The 18,299-nt window shown below is 50.8% G+C and overlaps 1 protein-coding gene across 4 annotated transcripts in view; it reads left to right on the top strand.

Moving 5' to 3' along the window:
* The window catches only part of CNTFR (ciliary neurotrophic factor receptor), a gene marked incomplete at both ends in the record, with an annotated part of 201,743 nt that overhangs the window by 163,156 nt on the left and 20,288 nt on the right, over positions 1–18,299 (top strand). For all 4 annotated transcript variants that reach the window (XM_083884083.1, XM_083884082.1, XM_083884085.1 and 1 more), the window contains 2 exons: positions 16,686–16,803; positions 17,602–17,768. In XM_083884083.1, coding sequence (XP_083740209.1) covers positions 16,686–16,803; positions 17,602–17,768 — 285 coding nt within the window. The remainder of the gene's footprint in view (positions 1–16,685; positions 16,804–17,601; positions 17,769–18,299) is intronic.

Here is an 18,299-nt window from a genome sequence, read left to right as displayed (position 1 = left end):
TGATAAATGTTGGGATTCAAAAGCCACATGCTGGACCTGATACCTGCTATTCAAATAATTTGGGATTTGCCTTATCAGATCCCACATGGAGCTGGCACTTAAAAAAAAGTCTTTGGAAATGAGATTTTTCAGGACTTTCTCCTCCCATCACAATGACTAGAAACTTAAATACCAGCTGGGAGTCCCATAGGTATTTGTGACTGCTGCTGGGGTTGAATTTCACCCGAGGTGGGAGCAGCCTCCCTCCCAGGAGGCATGGGCAGAGGTGGAGTTGCAGAGAAGTGTTGAGGGCTCATAGCTCTGTGCAGAGCAAAGCAAAGCTGATGGCCACTGAAGGCATGCTGAGAGGATGAGAGGTTATTAGTAGTGAGTGCTTCAGGGATAACACAGAAGATATTGCTTTAAATAAAAATCACCATAACAGCAGCTCTAACAGTACCCTGTGGGTCGCTTGGAGGATAATCAGAGGCAGCAGAGGTCCAGTGCTGGCACACTCCTAGCTGGAAATATCACACTGGAGAGAGCCAGGACTGATGCCTGTGCTTGTGAGCAGGGACAGGGAAGCAGACACTGTGCCAGGGTGTGCAGCACACACTGGGATGCCTAAAGAACATCACTGTAGTGAGGTGAGAGGCTGGACCCACCATGACCTGCAAGGGCACACCGTACTTTTTGCAGCTCTGCTGGGAGCCACAGTGCCAAGACATGGATATCCATGATCTCAACCAGTTGCACAGCCCCCCCGTGGAGGTCAGATTCCTATGGTGTGAGTCAGCTGCATTCCTCCCCAAGGTCAGCGAACTGTGCTGGGCTTCAGCGGCCTCGGCTGTCTCCTGCCCCCAACACTTGCAGTGATTAACTGCACTCGGGATGCTCGATTTGGGTGGACAACACAAAGGCTAAGGGTCTCAGGTCAGCTGGGGACAGCTTCAGCTGCTTGTTCATGAAAGAGGAGAGGAGCAGAGCAGTTTCTTGGCCACCCTTCATACCAGGAGTGCTTTTATCAATGGAGTGTGTAGCGGTGATAAAATGCTACCGTCTCCATAGACAGCTAATCCATTGGTATGGATTTGTTGCTAGGGAATCCCATAGGCCCACCCAGTTCCTTGTAGCTGGCTGTAACTCTCCTGCCATGGGTACAGCCACCTGCAACACCAGCTGCCCCCATCACAATATGGAGCCATGTCATGATGGGCTGTCAGCAAACAGAGATGTGATGCAAGATAACAGCCAAGCTGTCAACATGGAGAAGGCCTCAGCATGTAACAGAAGCATTTCTCCACTCCAGGGATTTTTGTATGTGGAGTTTTTAGTGTGCTTCCTCCTGATAGGCATACTTCCATGAGAATTGGGCATTTTGCAGAGGAAACCTCCCATGCTCTTCAGCTTTCCCACTGAATATGGGCAGACCATCTGCTGGACCTGCTAGACCTGCTGCACAGACAGCACAGGCTGCTGCACCAAGGTGGATCCACATTACCAGATCTCTTGTCACTTCCTGCTCAAGGGAATTTAAATCACCTGAGTAGGTCCCTGCCTCTAGGATGACACAGCTTCCTTCAGGCCAGCTCACAGCCCGGTTCTGGCATTGAGCAGGCAGTGTAAGGGTCAATCCAGTGCACTCATGCATTACAATCAATGAATGGAGACAGCGCCCAGCCTGGATCCAGCCCTGATCCTACCCACTGAGCTGTTCCGTAAGCATTACACACCTGATCAGTATCAGCTTCTCTCTGAGGACAAGGTAAAACAGCAAACCCATCTGCACTGGAGTGGCTGCTGGGAGTGGTCAGGTGCCTGGAGCTGTGGCTGGGTCTCTGCTTGCACTCAGACTCTGCACCAAGACAGTCACTTGGGTTTAATGTCCCTGTGAATTACATGTGTGGGGCTTTTTTCAAATCAATGCCACCTTCTTGTAGATGTGAAGTTCCCAGTCCAGTGCTGTAGCCCTCCAGCAGCACCCCTGCACTCCCTCAAGGAGCTCATTTCTGCATGGAAAACCCCATGGAAAACACGGGGCAAAGCTAAAGGAGATGCAGCACAATCAAAATCCAGCTGTTTTGGGGCTGCAAGCCTTACTGTCAGTGAGTCCAAGCCAGTGGTAGTATGAACAGAGTGCCAGACAGTGTCTTCAACAGAGATAAGGATATATCCAGCACTCTTAGAGGCCAGTTTACAATGCTGAGATTCTCTCCAACTAAACCACTTGGGTTCAGATTTTCACTCACTCACTCACCTGATTTCCTCATTTTTCTTAATCTCCCAGCAAAAATTAAACCACTGTCTGCTTTGACCAGCTCCTTGCCTGGAATTAAATTACTAACTTCTGGCCACTGATGGTCTTGGGCTGGCTTGTCCTAGGAAGATGGCAGTAGAGAGTACAAGAAGGGTAATAGAGAGTAAAATTGCAACCAAAGAGCTTTGGCCAAGGAAGCAGCTTTGTCCTCAAGCACTACAAGATGATTGATCCCAGTATCTTTGTGCCATGTGAAAAGGTGGGTGTGTGCACCCCCTGCAAGTGACCCTGTGATGTGGAATGTGAGGAAGATGTGGGGCCCCAAGGCTGCTGCCTGCTCTGCTGTGTGGCCTCTGCAGGGCAGGATACTGCCCTCAATAGATCTCTCATTGAAGGGCAGCAAAACTGTGAGGAAACCATTCAGCCCTGATATCAAGACTTCCAACGGCAAGAAATCCTCTTGAGCCTTTGGCAAGCTCTTCCAGGTGTCAAAAATATTTACCATATTTAATGCATTTTTATCAGGCACTGGTCTCTGTGGTGACCAGTGACAGGACCTGAAGGAATGGCCTGAAGCTGTGTCAGGAGATAGTTGGGCACTGTTACAGCTCTCCAGGGAAATAGTCACAGCACCAAACCTGACAGAGCACCAGAAGCGTTTGGGCAATGCTCTCAGGCACTTGGTGGGATTCTTGGGGCTATCGTGTGCAGAGCTAAGAGCAGGGATTGATGATCCTTGTGGGTCCTTTCCAACTCAGCATATTCCATGATTCTGTGAAAACGCTGCAGAGAGGTGTGTACTCCATATAAAGGAAAGATTCGATTTGCCTTCCCTAAGTGTCTGTCTGTCCCCATCCGGCACAGAAAGAGTGGAGACAGACTGCTTGATCCAACCAGTTCCTTTCCAGGTGGTTAAAGATAGATAAAGGTAACTGAGAGCATCAGCCCAGCCCTTCAGAGAGGTGACTATCCAGCTCTCCATGGCATTCCTGCAAAGTTTCTCACCAAGCTTGGCTCTCATCAGGCTGGCATCTCTCCTGACTCAGGGCTTGGGGAGGGCAAGATCTGCCCTGCACGTCTTCACTCTACGACACTCAAGTCTTCTAAATCCTGCCTTGAGAGACATCCCACATCTTGAAAGACTTTTGGCCATGTCAGGGCCAACATCCCCATCTTGTAAACCCTCAGCTCAGGCCGAGCTCAGGTGGTTTTCCTTACTGAGATCTATTGGTAGCTTTACTCTTAATAGCATGTACGTGATGTGGAGTGGGATAGCCCAGTCCAGCTCTGGCTGGCACGTTATAAATCTCAGAAAGAAAAAAAATATGGAAAGGGCCAGGAGGCTGGGGGGCGGGGGGGGGGGGGGGGGGGGGAGTGGGGGGGGAGCGGCGAGAAGTGATAAAAAAGCAGAAGAAAGAGACTGTTTTCCCAGAACCCAAAAGCAGACAGGGGTGGGGAGTGGGAAAGGCAGGGTCATACGGCTTGCTGGGGCAGAGTGTGCAGTTGTTTATACTGGAAATGAGTTTCTGTTTATTGCAAGCTATGGTGGGGAGACCACAAAGTGAACGTAAAACAAAATGGGAAGGGTGTGGGAAAAGTCAGGGAGGGGGTGTGGGTGCCTTTGACAAACTCCAGGAGTCACGTCCAGTAATAAATCAAGCCGGGATCTGTCTCAGGACACAGGACCCAGAACATCTGCTTGGGCTGCAGGGAAATCAGGCAGGCAAGGAGGGATCTCCCAGACTTGCCAGGGGCAAGGCCAGAGACAGGGGCTTGGGCAGCTCAGCCACCCATGGGTGCTGAGCCCAGCAGCACTCAAATGCCTGCAGAGGTGACTGGGCACCTGGGGTTCACCAGGGAACTGCACTCGGCTCTGAGGGATTTAACAGGCATCTTTAGTCAGCCACTCCATCCTCAGTAGCCCTCCCTTTACTGCTCTGTTCCTCCATTTCCCTTTAAGGAGACTGTCCGTAAGGTGATGGTAAGGTGGCACAGGATGCTTTTCTCCCATCTACCACTTTTCCCAAGCCTTGCAGCAATTACCACGTGGGCAGGCAACTTCTTCATCATTTCAGAGCATGGTGTAAGTGCGATCAGGAAAGGAGGACCGCTGCCCAGTTCCAGGGCAGCAGGAATTAGTATGTTAACAGGGCTGGTGGTGAAATAAGAGACAAATCCCACAACTCCACTGGGGCCAGCAATGCATCCATTCTGTGTACAGACTTTGAAGGTATTAAGTGCTAAGGATTTTGGTTTGACATCTGAATCCAGCTGCATTGTTGTGAGAAGCCCTTGCAGGTTATTGCTCCAGACCAAATTTCCATAAATAATCTATTGCCTTGGGTGTAGTGCTTTGGAAGGGGTGGTGAATGTTTGTTTTGCTGATTTAAGCATTCCCATCCTCTTCTTCCTTTTCCCCTTCCCTGGAAAATAGATCCTATTAACCACTGCAGATGACACAACACATGCCAATACATTTGCAACCCATTTGGCTCATAGCGACAGCTGCTTTCGAGCTACAAACTTCCTCAAGGGTCCAAGTAAAGCATCAGCATAGGGGTGAAACAAAGTCATTGCATCTGCTTGGTGGGTCCTGGCCCAGTTCTTGCCTTTCCATCCCATATTAGTGCAGAAAGCAGGATAGAAAGCCACTGAGATGCATGTGTGAGTTACGACCTCAAAAGTCATTTGAGTTTTGCTATGCTGGGCCATGGTATGAGCTGCTCTGCCATAAAGCTGTGGGTGCTGCTGTGGGATCTGTTCTCCAGAAATGCCTATGAGTAACTTTCTGGGCATGGGACCAGGTACCTATGCTATGTCTCCAGCATCTCCCTGTGGCAGACAAACCCCAAATCTTCCCATACTGGATCGTGGCCAGGGTCAATCTCGTATCACCACTGGAAAGGACCAAAACTTTGGCAGCATCACAACATTTACCCACTTATTCCAGACCTGTTGCCTTTCTTCCAGTACTGCTGGTGACTTACACACCATAGGACAGCCCTAACTGCATTGGCATTAACCCAGTCAGAGCTGTTTTTTTCTGCTCCAGTAGAGGATGGCAAACCATTGGGAAACCCAGACTGCTCTGCCTGTCTGTTTTTTGCCAGCATATCCTTGCAGCTCTCATCTGCAGCCAAGCCCTGGCTCTCAGACCTGTCCCAGCTGCTCACCTCATCTCAGAAGGACTGTGAATCATCTGTGTGCATCAAGAGGAGAGTCCCTGTTGCAGGAGGTATTTGCAGGAGAATTGCATTCTCCTGGTCTGTGATAGGGAAGTGTGAGTCCAGACACCAAACATCCTTATGCTGCTGGCAAGGTCCACACCATGGGGCTTGGTCTTCACCTGTAATTTTCTGTGCAACACTTCAGAGAGCACAGCAAAATCCTTCAGTGACTCTAATGACATTTCTCTCCAAAGCTCTAGGGTATTTCCCCCCCATCCCTGTGAAGTCACGCTTCAGGTCTGCTGAAATGCTAGCAAATGCCTCCTAAAATCCCCTGGAGCCCCTGTGACAGTTTATTGAGAGTCCAGGACTGTTTGACCTTGGAGGGGGTGAGAAAGGGAGGGGAAGAAAGAGCAGCCCTAGGCTTCCCTGCCAAACTATTTGTTCCATTACTGAGCCCATTGCAGAGACCACAACACAGGCAGAAATCAGTCCCAGACCATCAGTGGGGTATCTGGGCACAGTACCTTCCTCTCTTCTCTGCCCCAGGTCTCTCAAGCATCTCCCACTGCTGCATGAACAGTGTGGTGTGTTCCCTGAAAAAGCAGCAGTGCCCCACCCACCTGTGCATGGTGCCCATCCTAGCATCCTGGCCCTCTCATCCTGCCAATAAAAGTTTTGTGAACCTCTGGGTCTCAGCTGTGATGCTTGGATTGTGCAGAAAGGTTCCCCACCCTGGGGGAGCTCTGTGCTAGAAGCTCCCACCATTCCTCAGGAAAAAATTAAAACACTGATAACAATACTTTTATATGACAATAAATGCTTTAAGTGCTTTTTATTTCTTCTTTGTTGTAAGCAAATCAGAGGATGCATGGTAGGCTGCTGTTCTCCATGAGGCAGGAGAGGCTGTGCTGAGCGTCCAGGTTATCGCTGTCGGGGCAGACTTGGCAACGATACTGCTGTTGCCAGTGATCTGGTGCTGATGCTCCCAGGGAAGATGTGTTTGCTTCTGGGGTTTCATTGTTAAAAGGCCCTCGATAAATTACAGGGAGTCTGGAGGAAAATTGATTAAAGAATTAAAAGATATCGTATGACCTAAAGGAGAGATTAGGAGAATTTAGTGAGGTGCTTGCTGCTGAGTGAAGCTGAGGGGAGTAGGGAGGGAACAAAATGAAAACAACCTTGCAAAGGTGGTGATTAGAGAAGGTTGAAACAGTCTCTGTGAGCAACTGAATTGGTTTGTGCCTCACATTTTGTTTTGCAAATGCTAGGCTCTCACACACGGGTGGGAACGGGCTCCCCAAGCGCTTGAGCCATTGGAGCTGCCCGGACAGAACATGCCACAAACATCCCCTGGGGTTTGCCGCCTGCTGCTTGTGGGGATTTAAGCATGAGCCAGGATTCGAGGAAGATGAGCATCATGTTCATAGAGCAAAGGGCCTTTTTTTAGCTCAATTTCTTTACAGATGGACTGGATAATGGGACCTCCCTTGAAGCCAGCTGAGTTAAGGACACAGCTATTACTTCCAAATGCAGTGAAGTCTGGAGCTGTGTGACTTACATCATCCCAAGGACCCCATTGCCTTAAGAATAGAATGAGGCCAGGGTCCGATTCAGGCCTGAGGTTAAAAAACAGACATTAGTAAAGAGAGAAGTGGTATTGAGCAGTGCTGTTAGCTGAGCTGGTATTGCAGCCCCACGCCTCCAGAAATGTCACACTCTTCTGTTTTTCATCTGCTTGAAGGACACATTTTGGATGAGCTACAAAGACTGATGCTCTTCCTGTCTCTACCCCAAGGTACCAACAGCACAGGGGAAAATTTTGACTTGAGCTGGGAACACTCCTACTGTTAGTGACATGTCTGACTAGTATTTTCTCCAAGCCAGAGAGTGAGCAGCTAAGAACTGGTGTGGAGATCTCATTTCCTGTGATAAATTAGGCATCTTCCCAAATGCCTGTCATTAATGGGCTATCATCATCCTTGAGCAGCCAGAATAGCACCATAAACCAGAGCCACCCCCTGTGGTGTCCATCTCAACTCCATCCCTACTATAGCCCAGTGCTGTGATTTTTCCAGAGTGTTTCATGCAGAAGCACAGGTGGGATGAGTCAGGTGGCTTCTCTGGATGTACCGAAGGAGGCTGACTGCTGCTTGGAGGACTCTCACATATTTGGGATGGGAACAGGATGGGGAGAAGCTTCTTCTGGTCCTGTGTCAGTTCTCTACACCTACCTCTAGCATCCTCTTTGGCTCCAGCCCAGCTGTTTTTGTGAGATGCCTGCAAGTGGTTTTCCTGCAGGACTGCAACAATGACATGAAGCTGGGCAAAGCCACCAGGATTACAGGAGACAGGGCTCTCACACACTCACAACAGGGTCCAGGCAGCTGAAGGACAGGCACAGGTTGCAGATCAGCCCCGGGAACAGAGTAGCTTCTCACCAGGAGATGATGTGGAACAGAAGGGCAGCCCCAAGGATGTGAGTGGCTGACCAGGGGATTCTGAGTCTGTGTGAGCAAACCCAAATGCAGTCAGGATGGCCAAACACAGGATGTGCAAATGGCTCCTATGCCTGTGCACACATCTGGTGCACCATGTGGTACAGATGCCTACCTTTATGGTTCCTGTCCTGACTGAATCCAAAGTAGAGCAGTCAGCTCGAGGGCACTGTGGGGTCTGACTTGTGAGGGGATGGAAGAACAGACTGCAACATATTCCCTAGCAGAACATGTGGATGAAAGGAGAGGGTGATTTTCAATAAATGCTGAAGGAAAGGAACTTTTCATGCAAAAGCCAGTCTTAGTGTGAGGAGAAAGTGGGTAGGGGTTATGTCTGCTTATTAGCCACTCCCATTAGCTCCTCTTGCCCAGACAGGAAAAGCCCAAAAATATTCTTCACTGCTGCAGAGAGTCAGAAACCTCTTACTTCTTCCTCTCCATTCCACATGAGGTGAGAGGCCTCTCTGCCAGCAGGTACCTCCCTCACTGGGGAAGAGGAGAGCAGAGAAGGCGACATAGCCACACTGCATGTCAAGAGAGAAGTAAGAGGACGCATTTTTTGAGAGCTGCTGCCTATTAAAGGCACTCCACACTCCCCCATAGAGATAGCTGGTAATATTCGTGGCTAACTTGTTGCTCAGTTCATGACAAAGTGCTTATAGCTTCCCTCCAGAGGCTCCTCCTGGATAAATATACGACTTCCAGGAGTTCTGGTGGGACCGCTTTGCCGAGGATACATGGCTGTTGATGGTCCCAGTTGCATCTGATCACACCTGGTATTTTTCCTGTCTTCTCCATCTGGAGAGAGGATGGATTGCTTTCTTGTAAGCAAATAAGGTGATGGAGGGGGCAGAGGCATTGCATGGTGTAGGTTGTGTTGGGAATTTCTGCCCGGAGCTAGGAAAAGAGGGAGAAGGGGATGCTGAGTTCTCTGCTGCACACAGTGGAGGCATGAAGGCAGGGGACCCTCGGGGTCCTGAATACCTGAAGAACCCCTGGGATCACACTGCGTTCCCCCTGCATGACCAAGACAAGAAAGGCACAGCCCTCTCTCTCAGCACACAGGGATGTTTCCTCTCTATGGCTTTCCAGCTGATCTCCTGAAGGAGATTGTCAGGTGTCTGCAGGCTGCTCTGGTCAGTCCTTTTATTGAGCTGCCAAGGAAGGCAGCTACTTCTCCCTGGAGTCCAGGGCTGTGATATGCTCCCATATGCACCAATCACAAGCTCCTTGGAGTGTGGAGAAGTTACTGGAGAAACTGTGTCCCACTAGGAAGTATCTCCCTCCTGCATTCCCTTGGTACAGCATATCCAGCCCCATGTCAAGGAGAATAGTCTCCTGGAAGGAGGAATTATTTAATCGGGGACTGGAAAATCCCATGTAATTCACACCCTTCATCTTTCCCAGCCATTTTAGAAGAGACAGGCTTAGCATTTGAGTGAGAGCTGCAGGGGCATGAAGCTCTCCTCTCCAAATCCCAGCTGTGGAAAACCCTGTGAATGTTCAAAAAGCAAGGGCACATCAGCCCCCTGCTCTCCCTTCCCCGCTGTCTGGGCATGGCAGACTGGCATCCTGAGGTCCTCCAGCCCTGACCTGTAGGCAGGGATATGCTCTCCATCCCCGGACCCTCCCAAGGCCCCGTTTGCCGACTCTTTTCCGTCGTTTGCTGCACACTCCCTCACCCTAGACTGCTCTCCAGTCTTCAGGAGCTGGACGGGGGCCCGGCACAGTCAATCCCAGAGCAGCCGGTAACGAGGTTTGGTCATTACTGCCCGGGGCTATGTGCGAACCAGTGACCTGGCTCTGAAATGGTTTATGTTACATGCAAATCCCCTCGCAGAGGTGTTGGGGGAGGAAAGCCGGCCTCGCCGTGAACTCCCTGGGCTGAAGAGCAAACCCCAGCGCCGCAGAGAACTTCCCGTGCTCGGCGAGCTGCTGTGCTGCCGCATCCCACCTTGCCGGTGTACCCATCCCAGGGGTACCACACCGAGCACCGCAGCCCCGGCCCTGCTCCAGGACTGGCGGTGCTACTGTTATACACAAAACAATAATCAGCTGCCGTAACGAGGATGCAGAGTAGCTGAGCTGGCTTCCCTGCTGTTGTGCCGGCTCCAAGTGGAAACAGCTGCATTTGGTTTGGTTAAATGTTTTATTTACTCACAATTATCCCAGATAACAGGTTTACGTTCGTTTGTTCAATATTGAATATTGTTTCAGAGCAAAGCTGCTCTTTGGTCCCTGGTGGAAGACTGGAGGGTCAGAAGGGACTTTCTGCTGTGGTGTGGTCCCAAGAGAAGGGTGGAGGTGTCTAGCGATCCCGAAGGCACCCAGCCTAGAATGCTGCCTCATGGGAATAAAGCCAAGTCCAGGAGCACAGCTGGGTTCGTGGTGCTGGTGTGCTCAGCAGGATGGGCATTTCCCTGGGGCAGCAATGATGCCAAGAATCAGCACTGCCAGAGAGAGTGGGAACAACAGGGTCTGTCATGCTTTTGGGATGCCAGATGGCTTCTCCTGCCTAAATCACCTTCCTATTGCATCCTGCACCTTAGGGAGCACCTCCAGCAAAGGCTGCCATTCCAGACAGCCAGCCCGCCCCATATCAGCATTGCCAGAGCCCCTCTGCTCTTGCTCTTTCCTCTCACAGATCAAGGCTGTGAGGTTTGATAGGTAATTTTCTGGAGGCTGGAGGGTGGTCAGGTTTGAGGAGCAGCTCTGCTGTGCTGGAAACAGCATAGCCTCATGCAGTGCAGGATGGAGTGAACTCTAGTGAGCCTGTGGTCACACTGGGAGCTTGCCCTGCCACTTTGGCTCAAAGTAAGATGCTTCTCCTCTCCTCTCCTCTCCTCTCCTCTCCTCTCCTCTCCTCTCCTCTCCTCTCCTCTCCTCTCCTCTCCCAAAAATTTACAGCATTGCCTCTTGCCATGCTCACTGAATTTTCTGCAAGGGAAATGAGAAAATCCATAGCTTGGTTTATGAGAACCAATCAGTGCAAAACAGGGCCTTTAAGAAATTTATCTGTTGCTGAGTCCACCTTTTTCTCCAGCACTTCTTGTGGAATAAATTCTTGCTCTTTGAGGCTGGGTAGATGGCTCTTTGGTGGCAGCAGGGTCAGGGGGTTTTGGCTACAGCTGCAGGTGTCCCTGGCCAGTTTTGGGAGCTACAAGGGAGGTGCTGCAGTGTTGGTCTGAGGGCTGGGCTAGATGCTTGCTGAATGTGGGCAACTCTGGCAATCAGCTGGGGTGACTCACACTCCAGAGGAATATATCTTCAGTGTCTAATTTCATGGGAAAGGAATGTCCCTCTGAAAATGTCCACTTGCTAAGCTTGGGGTGACTTAGCCTGAAAGAAGAGACATAAACCCTGTCTCCATCACTTGCCCGGGTCACCCAGGAGTTCACTGAGAAACAAGCCCATCTCATCCTGTGCTCCTGAACCCCTAGGTTCTCTAATTCTCTCTCAAATGAATTTTGCTGCGTCAATTAAAACAAACAAAAAAAACCAAACCAAAATCAAATCAAAACAAAACAACCACACAAAACCAACAAATCAAAACCTGTTTTATCCTTCTTGAAGAAGTGGTGGTTATGAACATGATGTTCCCAGAACATAGGGAGCATCACCTGCTGCCCTCTGCACCCCTTCTCACCCTCACACTTATCCAAGAACAGACGGTCAAAGGGAAACAGAGCAAATTCAAAGGTTCACCTCCCTCCCTTTCTGCAGCAACAAAAAATGGTTGTACCCAAACATTTGGGTCCATGGAAGGGACTGTCCTCAGCCATAGCCATGCTGCACTCCAGCACAGGTGGCACATGGCAGACAGATGCTCCCCTGATCCACCTGGCAGTAGAAACATGATTTATTCATCACTGTTTTCTTTGTTGTTTCCTACCAGCCTCCTGTACACAAACAGGCTTTTAGAAAAGCAGCGTTAGATAAATAATACATTGTGCTGGCAGCCAGCATGTGCATAACAAAAGCATCTGTGTAGATGCGTGTGTGGACTAGCAAGGTCTGCTGCTTTTGTGTCCATGTGTTCAGTGCTGGCATTTCATGCCCAGGTGGATTCCTATTGTGCTGTCCAAGCCTCTGCAGCTTTGCTTTTGGTCAGTTGGGTGGCTTTTTTTTTCTGTATTGGAATGTACCCACCACCAATGGTGTGAAAAAAGTCTTTAACTGATGATGTGATTGTGTGATGGGCAAACAGCAGGAGGTTGGCAGCAGAACAGCATTGGTTGTGGGGCTGTCCCCCCATGTAGGGCAGCACGGGGGTCCTGCCCATGTGCAGGCAGGCCGTGTCACAGCTGTACCTCTAGCTCAAGCACATGCTGCTGTTATGGACCCTGGAGTCTCTGCTGGCCCAAGACTGAGATGATGAGTTATGCAGGTGACCCCAAAAGCACACTATGGGCTCATTATCCGCCATCAGCCCCACGCCTGAATGTGCCCCAAGTGCACCAGAAAAAATACCTCCTACAGAAGTGTTTGAGAGGCCTCTTAAAACTTTTATTGGCGCTATTTTTTGTATCCCTCCACCTGTGGAGCAAGGCATCTTTAGTACATTCGGCCCTCAGCAGGAAAGGAAAATTATAACTGATCCATTTCAGAAACCTCTAAAAGTGACCTAAAATAACTTTTCTATATATAAAAGTGTCATGATTTTAATGTCCATTATCTCATGACCTAGCAGAGCTAGGAAAAGCTCTTGTAGATCATTTTTAGTGGTTTCTAAAATGGATTGGTCACACTTTTTCCCTGCACAGTGGGACTGAGGGTACAAGGACAACTGGGCTTTAGAGATGAGGAGGGAAACAAAAAAAAATCTGTTTCTGTGCTGGTGTATCCAGAGCTGTTTCATCTTCAAGAACCACTTGTGATGCTGTCCCCAGCTGAGCAGAAGTGCTGAAGTGACAGCTATTCCCAAAAAGCTGGAGAGTTAAATAGACGCAAAGCATGGAGCACTGTGTGGTGGGAAAGCCAACTCCATCCCTGCCACTGGTCTTCTGAGGGATCTGCAAAGATGATGACCCTGGCACCAGCTTTCACTGCTGTGGCAGACCCAGATTTTGCTGGACCCTCTCATAGTTTTGAGCCATGCACCCAGATGGGATGTGCTCAGCTCTGAGCTCAGCTCTAAGCCTTTCTTCACCTCACCCAGAGTTTTTGCAGCGAGGCTGGTTGCAACCCAAGCCTCTGGGAAGCTGCCACAGCAAGGCATTAAACACGCTGGGTTTTCAGAGAGAACATCAGCAGAGCACATGGGAGAAGTGGCTCCCTGCCATGCAAGAGGTTAATAGACAGATTAGAGAGGGCAGGCGCTGTTTGTGGTGAAAGGAAAAGAGCTCTGCTTTTACAGAGTTCAGCAACTTCATGAAGCAACAGGGATGTAAATATTTGCCAGAATTAGAGAGGCTGTGTGTAGGAACCCAGGGAGGAATGCCCAAGTAGCTCAACATGTTGTTTGGGCCGTTTGTGGTGTGGGGCAGGTGCTGAGATCTGGACATCATCTGTGACAGGATGGAGAAGGTTGGAGCAGGACACCCCACACCCAGAAGCACTGCCCAAAACCTCAGGGCAGAAAAAGCCTTTAATGTTGCTCCCTTGATGGCTTTGTTTTCCTCCACTGCCTTTCTTGCTCTCTCTGTTGGCCTGATGGGCTGGCCTACCTCCAAAGACAGCATTACAGAATGCTCGATCGATTGGAGCCTGCAATTTTATTTGCTGCCTTTAAGAGCCTTTGATGGGCAGCATGAGCTGTGCCAGTGAGCTCTTTCCTGGGAGAGGAGAGGAGAGGAGAGGAGAGGAGAGGAGAGGAGAGGAGAGGAGAGGAGAGGAGAGGAGAGGAGAGGAGAGGAGAGGAGAGGAGAGGAGAGGAACAAGGTTGCAGGCTACCATCTCCCACAGGGAGATGAGGAACCTGCCATCACCTTGGAGAAAACACCATGGTTGGGTGGGCAAAGAAAGCCCTCCTGATGCAGCAAGGCAGCTGAGAAGAGACTTGCAGCCCTGTCTTTTTGTGGTGCCTGGCAGTGGTGGCCATGGTCACCCATGTGGTGTCATGGTCACAGCCCCTGAGGCACATTGCACTGGCCTCACGCTCTGCCATGAACTTTCTGCCCATCAAAGTGGAAAGTGGGGTAGCTGCCTGACAACTCCCTCCCAGGACCCCTGTGGCTCTGGGACTGATCGCTCTCTGGAGAGATGGAGGTTGCAGGAATGGCTATTGTGAGACAGCTTGTGCCTGCCCAGAAAGAGAGGGCAAGGGCTGGGGTGAGACAGGCTTCATACAGCAACTTCCCTTCGGCTGCATCCGTCCTTGAACTCTGCATCAGGAGAGCAGAGATGCGAGGATCATTTTGTCTCCCTTCCCCAGTCTCTCTTTCCACCTCTGGCTTGCTAAAAGACACCAGAGAGTAAGAAGTGGAGCATGCTGGACACAAAAGGTTGAGGCTGCTGTTGGGGACCAGCCTTGAAGCAGAGGGCAGGATTTTCACAGCATTCAATGCTGTGGAAATGGGGCATCTTCAAAGGCTGCTGCGGAGTGGGGATGGAAGCGGGATACAGAACGGGCAGACCTCCCTCCTCCTCCCAGCAAAACGAACCCGGAGGACTGAGCCCGCCCCAGCCTTCTCAGTGGGGGAATTAGCACAGATCACAAAGAGCCAGATCCGGCGTGATACTGGAGACAATGGAGATAAATTATCCTCAGATGGACTAATTGTGGTGCATAGCAGCGCAGCATCTCGGGCCGTGCTGGTAGGGCTGGACCCTGCAGGAGTCCAGGAATGCTCGAAAAAGCCCCGCCTGCTTCTGCCCGTCTTCCCGGCGACTCCCGGTTACGAGCGGAACAGCTGAGCGCAAGCCGCAAGTGGGCGAGTCGCCTGCGGTGGCATCCCCAGTGTCCCCAGCATCCCCAAGCAACATTCCCAGCCCCATCCCGGTTTGCTGGGTGCCGGGCAGGTGCTGTTAGCCCACAGTGCCGCCACGCGGTCACCCGGCACCCAGAGGCTGTCCCCAAACCCCCTGCACTCCTTCAGCCCCTCCGGGACACCTCCTGACCCCCCCATTACACCCTGCAAAGAGCAGCGCTGCCTTTGCTCCCACCACGCCCAGGGGAGGCAGGGAAGGGGTTAAGGAGCCTGCGGGGAGGAGGAAGAGGACAGGGCTGTAGCAGGGATCAGGCCCTTGTCTCTGGCTTTGCGATTAGCCATTCTGTTTTGATGTGGAGGGTCTGCTTGAATAATTTAACCGGGAGGCTCATTAACCAGGCTCTGGCCTTCGTCTGTCGGTTGAAGGCTGAAATAGCCATTAGGAGGAACATGCGGAGTGGAGCAGTACAGCCTTCCCTCCTGCCAGCCCCCTCCGTTCCTTCTCCCTCTCCTCCTTGCTCCCAGTTCCCTGACTGCTGCACTTGGCTCCTAATCAACTGCTTGCACCCTCTAAGCCCTGCCCTAGGGGCGCCGGGGGTGTGCAAACGCTGTCCCTCAGTTTCCTCTCTGTAGACCATAGTAGACTCTGTAGACTCCAGTCACAGATGGAGCTCACTCCATCCCCTGAGTGTGTCATGCCACTGACGCCCGGTCTGTGGGGCTGAAGAGGCACTGAGGCTGCCAGGTCTGCTCAGTTTGTTCTAAACCACCTGCTTGGAGAGAAGAGCATGTCCTGGGATATTCCCAGTGGGTGGATGGGGATGAGGGCTAACAAAAAAAGGAAAAGAGGGAACACGACAGGATGAGACAGCCTTTCCAAGGGGAATCCTGGTGCACATTCAGCCCAAGGAGTGTATTTTATGGCAAGGCACTGTGCCAGGGTGCTGCTCTTAACACTCAATGCAAGTGCCTGGGTACCAAGAAGAGTTGACTTTGGTGTCAGACCAGGTAAGATTTTTAGCAACAAGGGCAAAATTTGTCAGCCAAAAGGCATCACATCTCATTCTTCATATGTGCTGTCCCTTAGTATTATGCAAAGTTTTCTTGCAACTCTTGCTGTGCTCCTGCAAAAAGCAGAGTCCTGCACATGCATCCAGGAAAATCAAATACAGTGTGAACACTTTGCTGGGTTTAAAATCCCCTTCTATCTCTAATCTCTAAGATTAGCTGATGAGGCCAGAGGAAGGCTGCTCCTACTGGGTGCTCTCATCCTATCTCCTGTTGCCTGTGTGTCTCTTTGGAGGCAGTGCAGCAGAGTCAGAGAGCTCTTCCCCATGGCAGCTCTTCCCCATGCCAAAGGCGTTAACATTGTTAGTCTTCCTGCAGAGCTGGATTTTCTCTGCTGGTTTCACATTGTTCCTCCTCATCTTGCCAGTGGTCTTTCTTCCTCCCTTGGGTGACCTCTGATCATTTGGAGGATCATCCTTCAATAAGTTTATCACTCCCCAGGGATGTGGCAGAGAAAGCTGTGAGCAGTGTAGATTAATGGGGTCAAGAGAGCAGCACCTCCTCCTCATCAGCAACATCTCTGTCACAGCCTTGAAGACAATTTCCCCTGGTACCTGTAAACCTTCTCTGTTACTCCATCCCTCATTAGAAGCAGTGAGCTGCCCAAGGAGAAGGTGAGCTTTGCACAGCCCAGCCCAAAGCAAGGTGTCATGGAAGACATCAGCAGAAAACATAGGACAAAGATCCCCATGGTACTTCCAGTGGCTGATAAACACAGTCCAGGCTCCCATTGCAAACTCTCTCCTCCCAGTGTGGCAGCAGCTGGGAGTGGTGGGTCACCCCTTTGCTCAGAACTTGGTGATTACTCCACCTCAGCAGGTAATTACCCTTTCTCTTTCCCTGGCAGCGCCCCCGAAGGAGCCAGTGCTGATGTGCCGGTCCAACAACTACCCGAAGGGTTTCTACTGCAGCTGGCACCTGCCCACTCCTACGTACATCCCCAACTACTTCAACATCTCTGTCATGTAAGTGTCTGGGAAGAAAGGGTGCAAGGGGATGAGTTCCAGTCCTTGCAGCCTGGAGTAGGTCTCAAGTAGTGCCATGAAGTCTTGGAGCAGTGGTATCACTTGGAGCATATGGTATCATTGTCCCAAAAATGGGGATGAGAAAGGATTTTCTGGAGACATACAAACTGCATGTTTGAGACCAGGACTTTGTGCCAAAAAAGTTTCAATTTCCCTAGAAGGGACCAGGAAAGTCCCCATCTCCCTGGTCTCCTTTCCATGCTTCCCAAGACCATCCTCTCTGCACCAGTTGTCTGTAGTAGATGTTGTGCCTACTGTTTTTTGGCACATTTGGCACAGCCATGCTCTTTTCTGGTGTAAGCTGGTTTTTGTTGGGCAGCAGCAGTTTCTCTCACCTAGAACTGGCCATTCCCTATCCTGAACCTGTGTTCTGCCACACCCCTTATGCAGGCTGATGCCGTGTATTATCTCCTGAGGTTTGTGTTACCATCAGAAAGGAGACCTTGTTTCTCTCGTGGGAGGGCCAGACCCAAACCCAACCCCAGCAGGGTCCCATTCTTTCCTTGGGGCCAGCATGAGGACATTCACTGAAGCCTCTGTGTAGGCTTGGGAGAAAACCTCATACACTGGAGCCCACACAATTCCTTGGCAGGAGGAAAGCAGCCCTTTGGCTGCAGCAAGGGCTAATGCATGGGGACCATTGTCATAGTGGGGATGCAGAGCTGCACAATCTGCCTCCTTCCTCCAGCAGCTTGGGTGCATCCAGAGGTAACAGCTCTTCTCACTTCTGCTTTTCAGACATGGCACAAAAGACATGGTCTGTGAGAAGGATGCCACTCCCAAAAACAGGTGTCACATCAGATACCTCCAGCTCTTCTCGACAGTGAAGTACAAGGTGACTCTGACAGTCACGAATGCTCTGGGCAAAAACTTCACCACTCTCACCTTTGACGAGTTCGCCATAGGTAACTTCCACAGCAGCAACTGCCCTCTCCAGGGCAGTGTTGGGGTTGGCTTGCTCTGCAGTGTCATCCATCAGAAAGATGGGGCAGGGAAAGGACTGGTTCTCCAGTGGAGATTCTGCCTATCCATGGAGATGAGGGTCTGAGCCACTCTGGCATCCTCCCTGTGCCCCTCCCACTCTCAGGGCCCTGCTGGCCTACCTGAGCATCCTGGGGGAGCCAGGCAGGATGCCCACAGGCAGCCTCCTTGCTGGTGACATCAGTGATCTGGTGTCATGTGTGGTCCCACCCCCAGTTGTCCAGATTGACCATGGTTACTGAGTTGACATGTATTAGGGCAGACAGCTGTGAAAATTGTGAGGTCCAAATGGTGTTGCCATTCTTACCCTCTGAATGTCCCTAAAGAAGAGGTTTGGTGTTTGTGCTGCAAGCAAAGTCATGGGAATTAGGATTAGAAAAGAAATTAAAATGTCCCATTCTCTTCTCTCCATCCTTAGTCAGGATAAAGCTCTCCTATAATCAAGTTCCCCCAGC

Source organism: Zosterops lateralis (genome assembly GCF_965231275.1).
Source record: "Zosterops lateralis genome assembly, chromosome: Z".
In the NCBI taxonomy this organism is placed as follows: domain Eukaryota; kingdom Metazoa; phylum Chordata; class Aves; order Passeriformes; family Zosteropidae; genus Zosterops; species Zosterops lateralis.
This window is presented reverse-complemented; position numbering and strand designations above follow the sequence as displayed.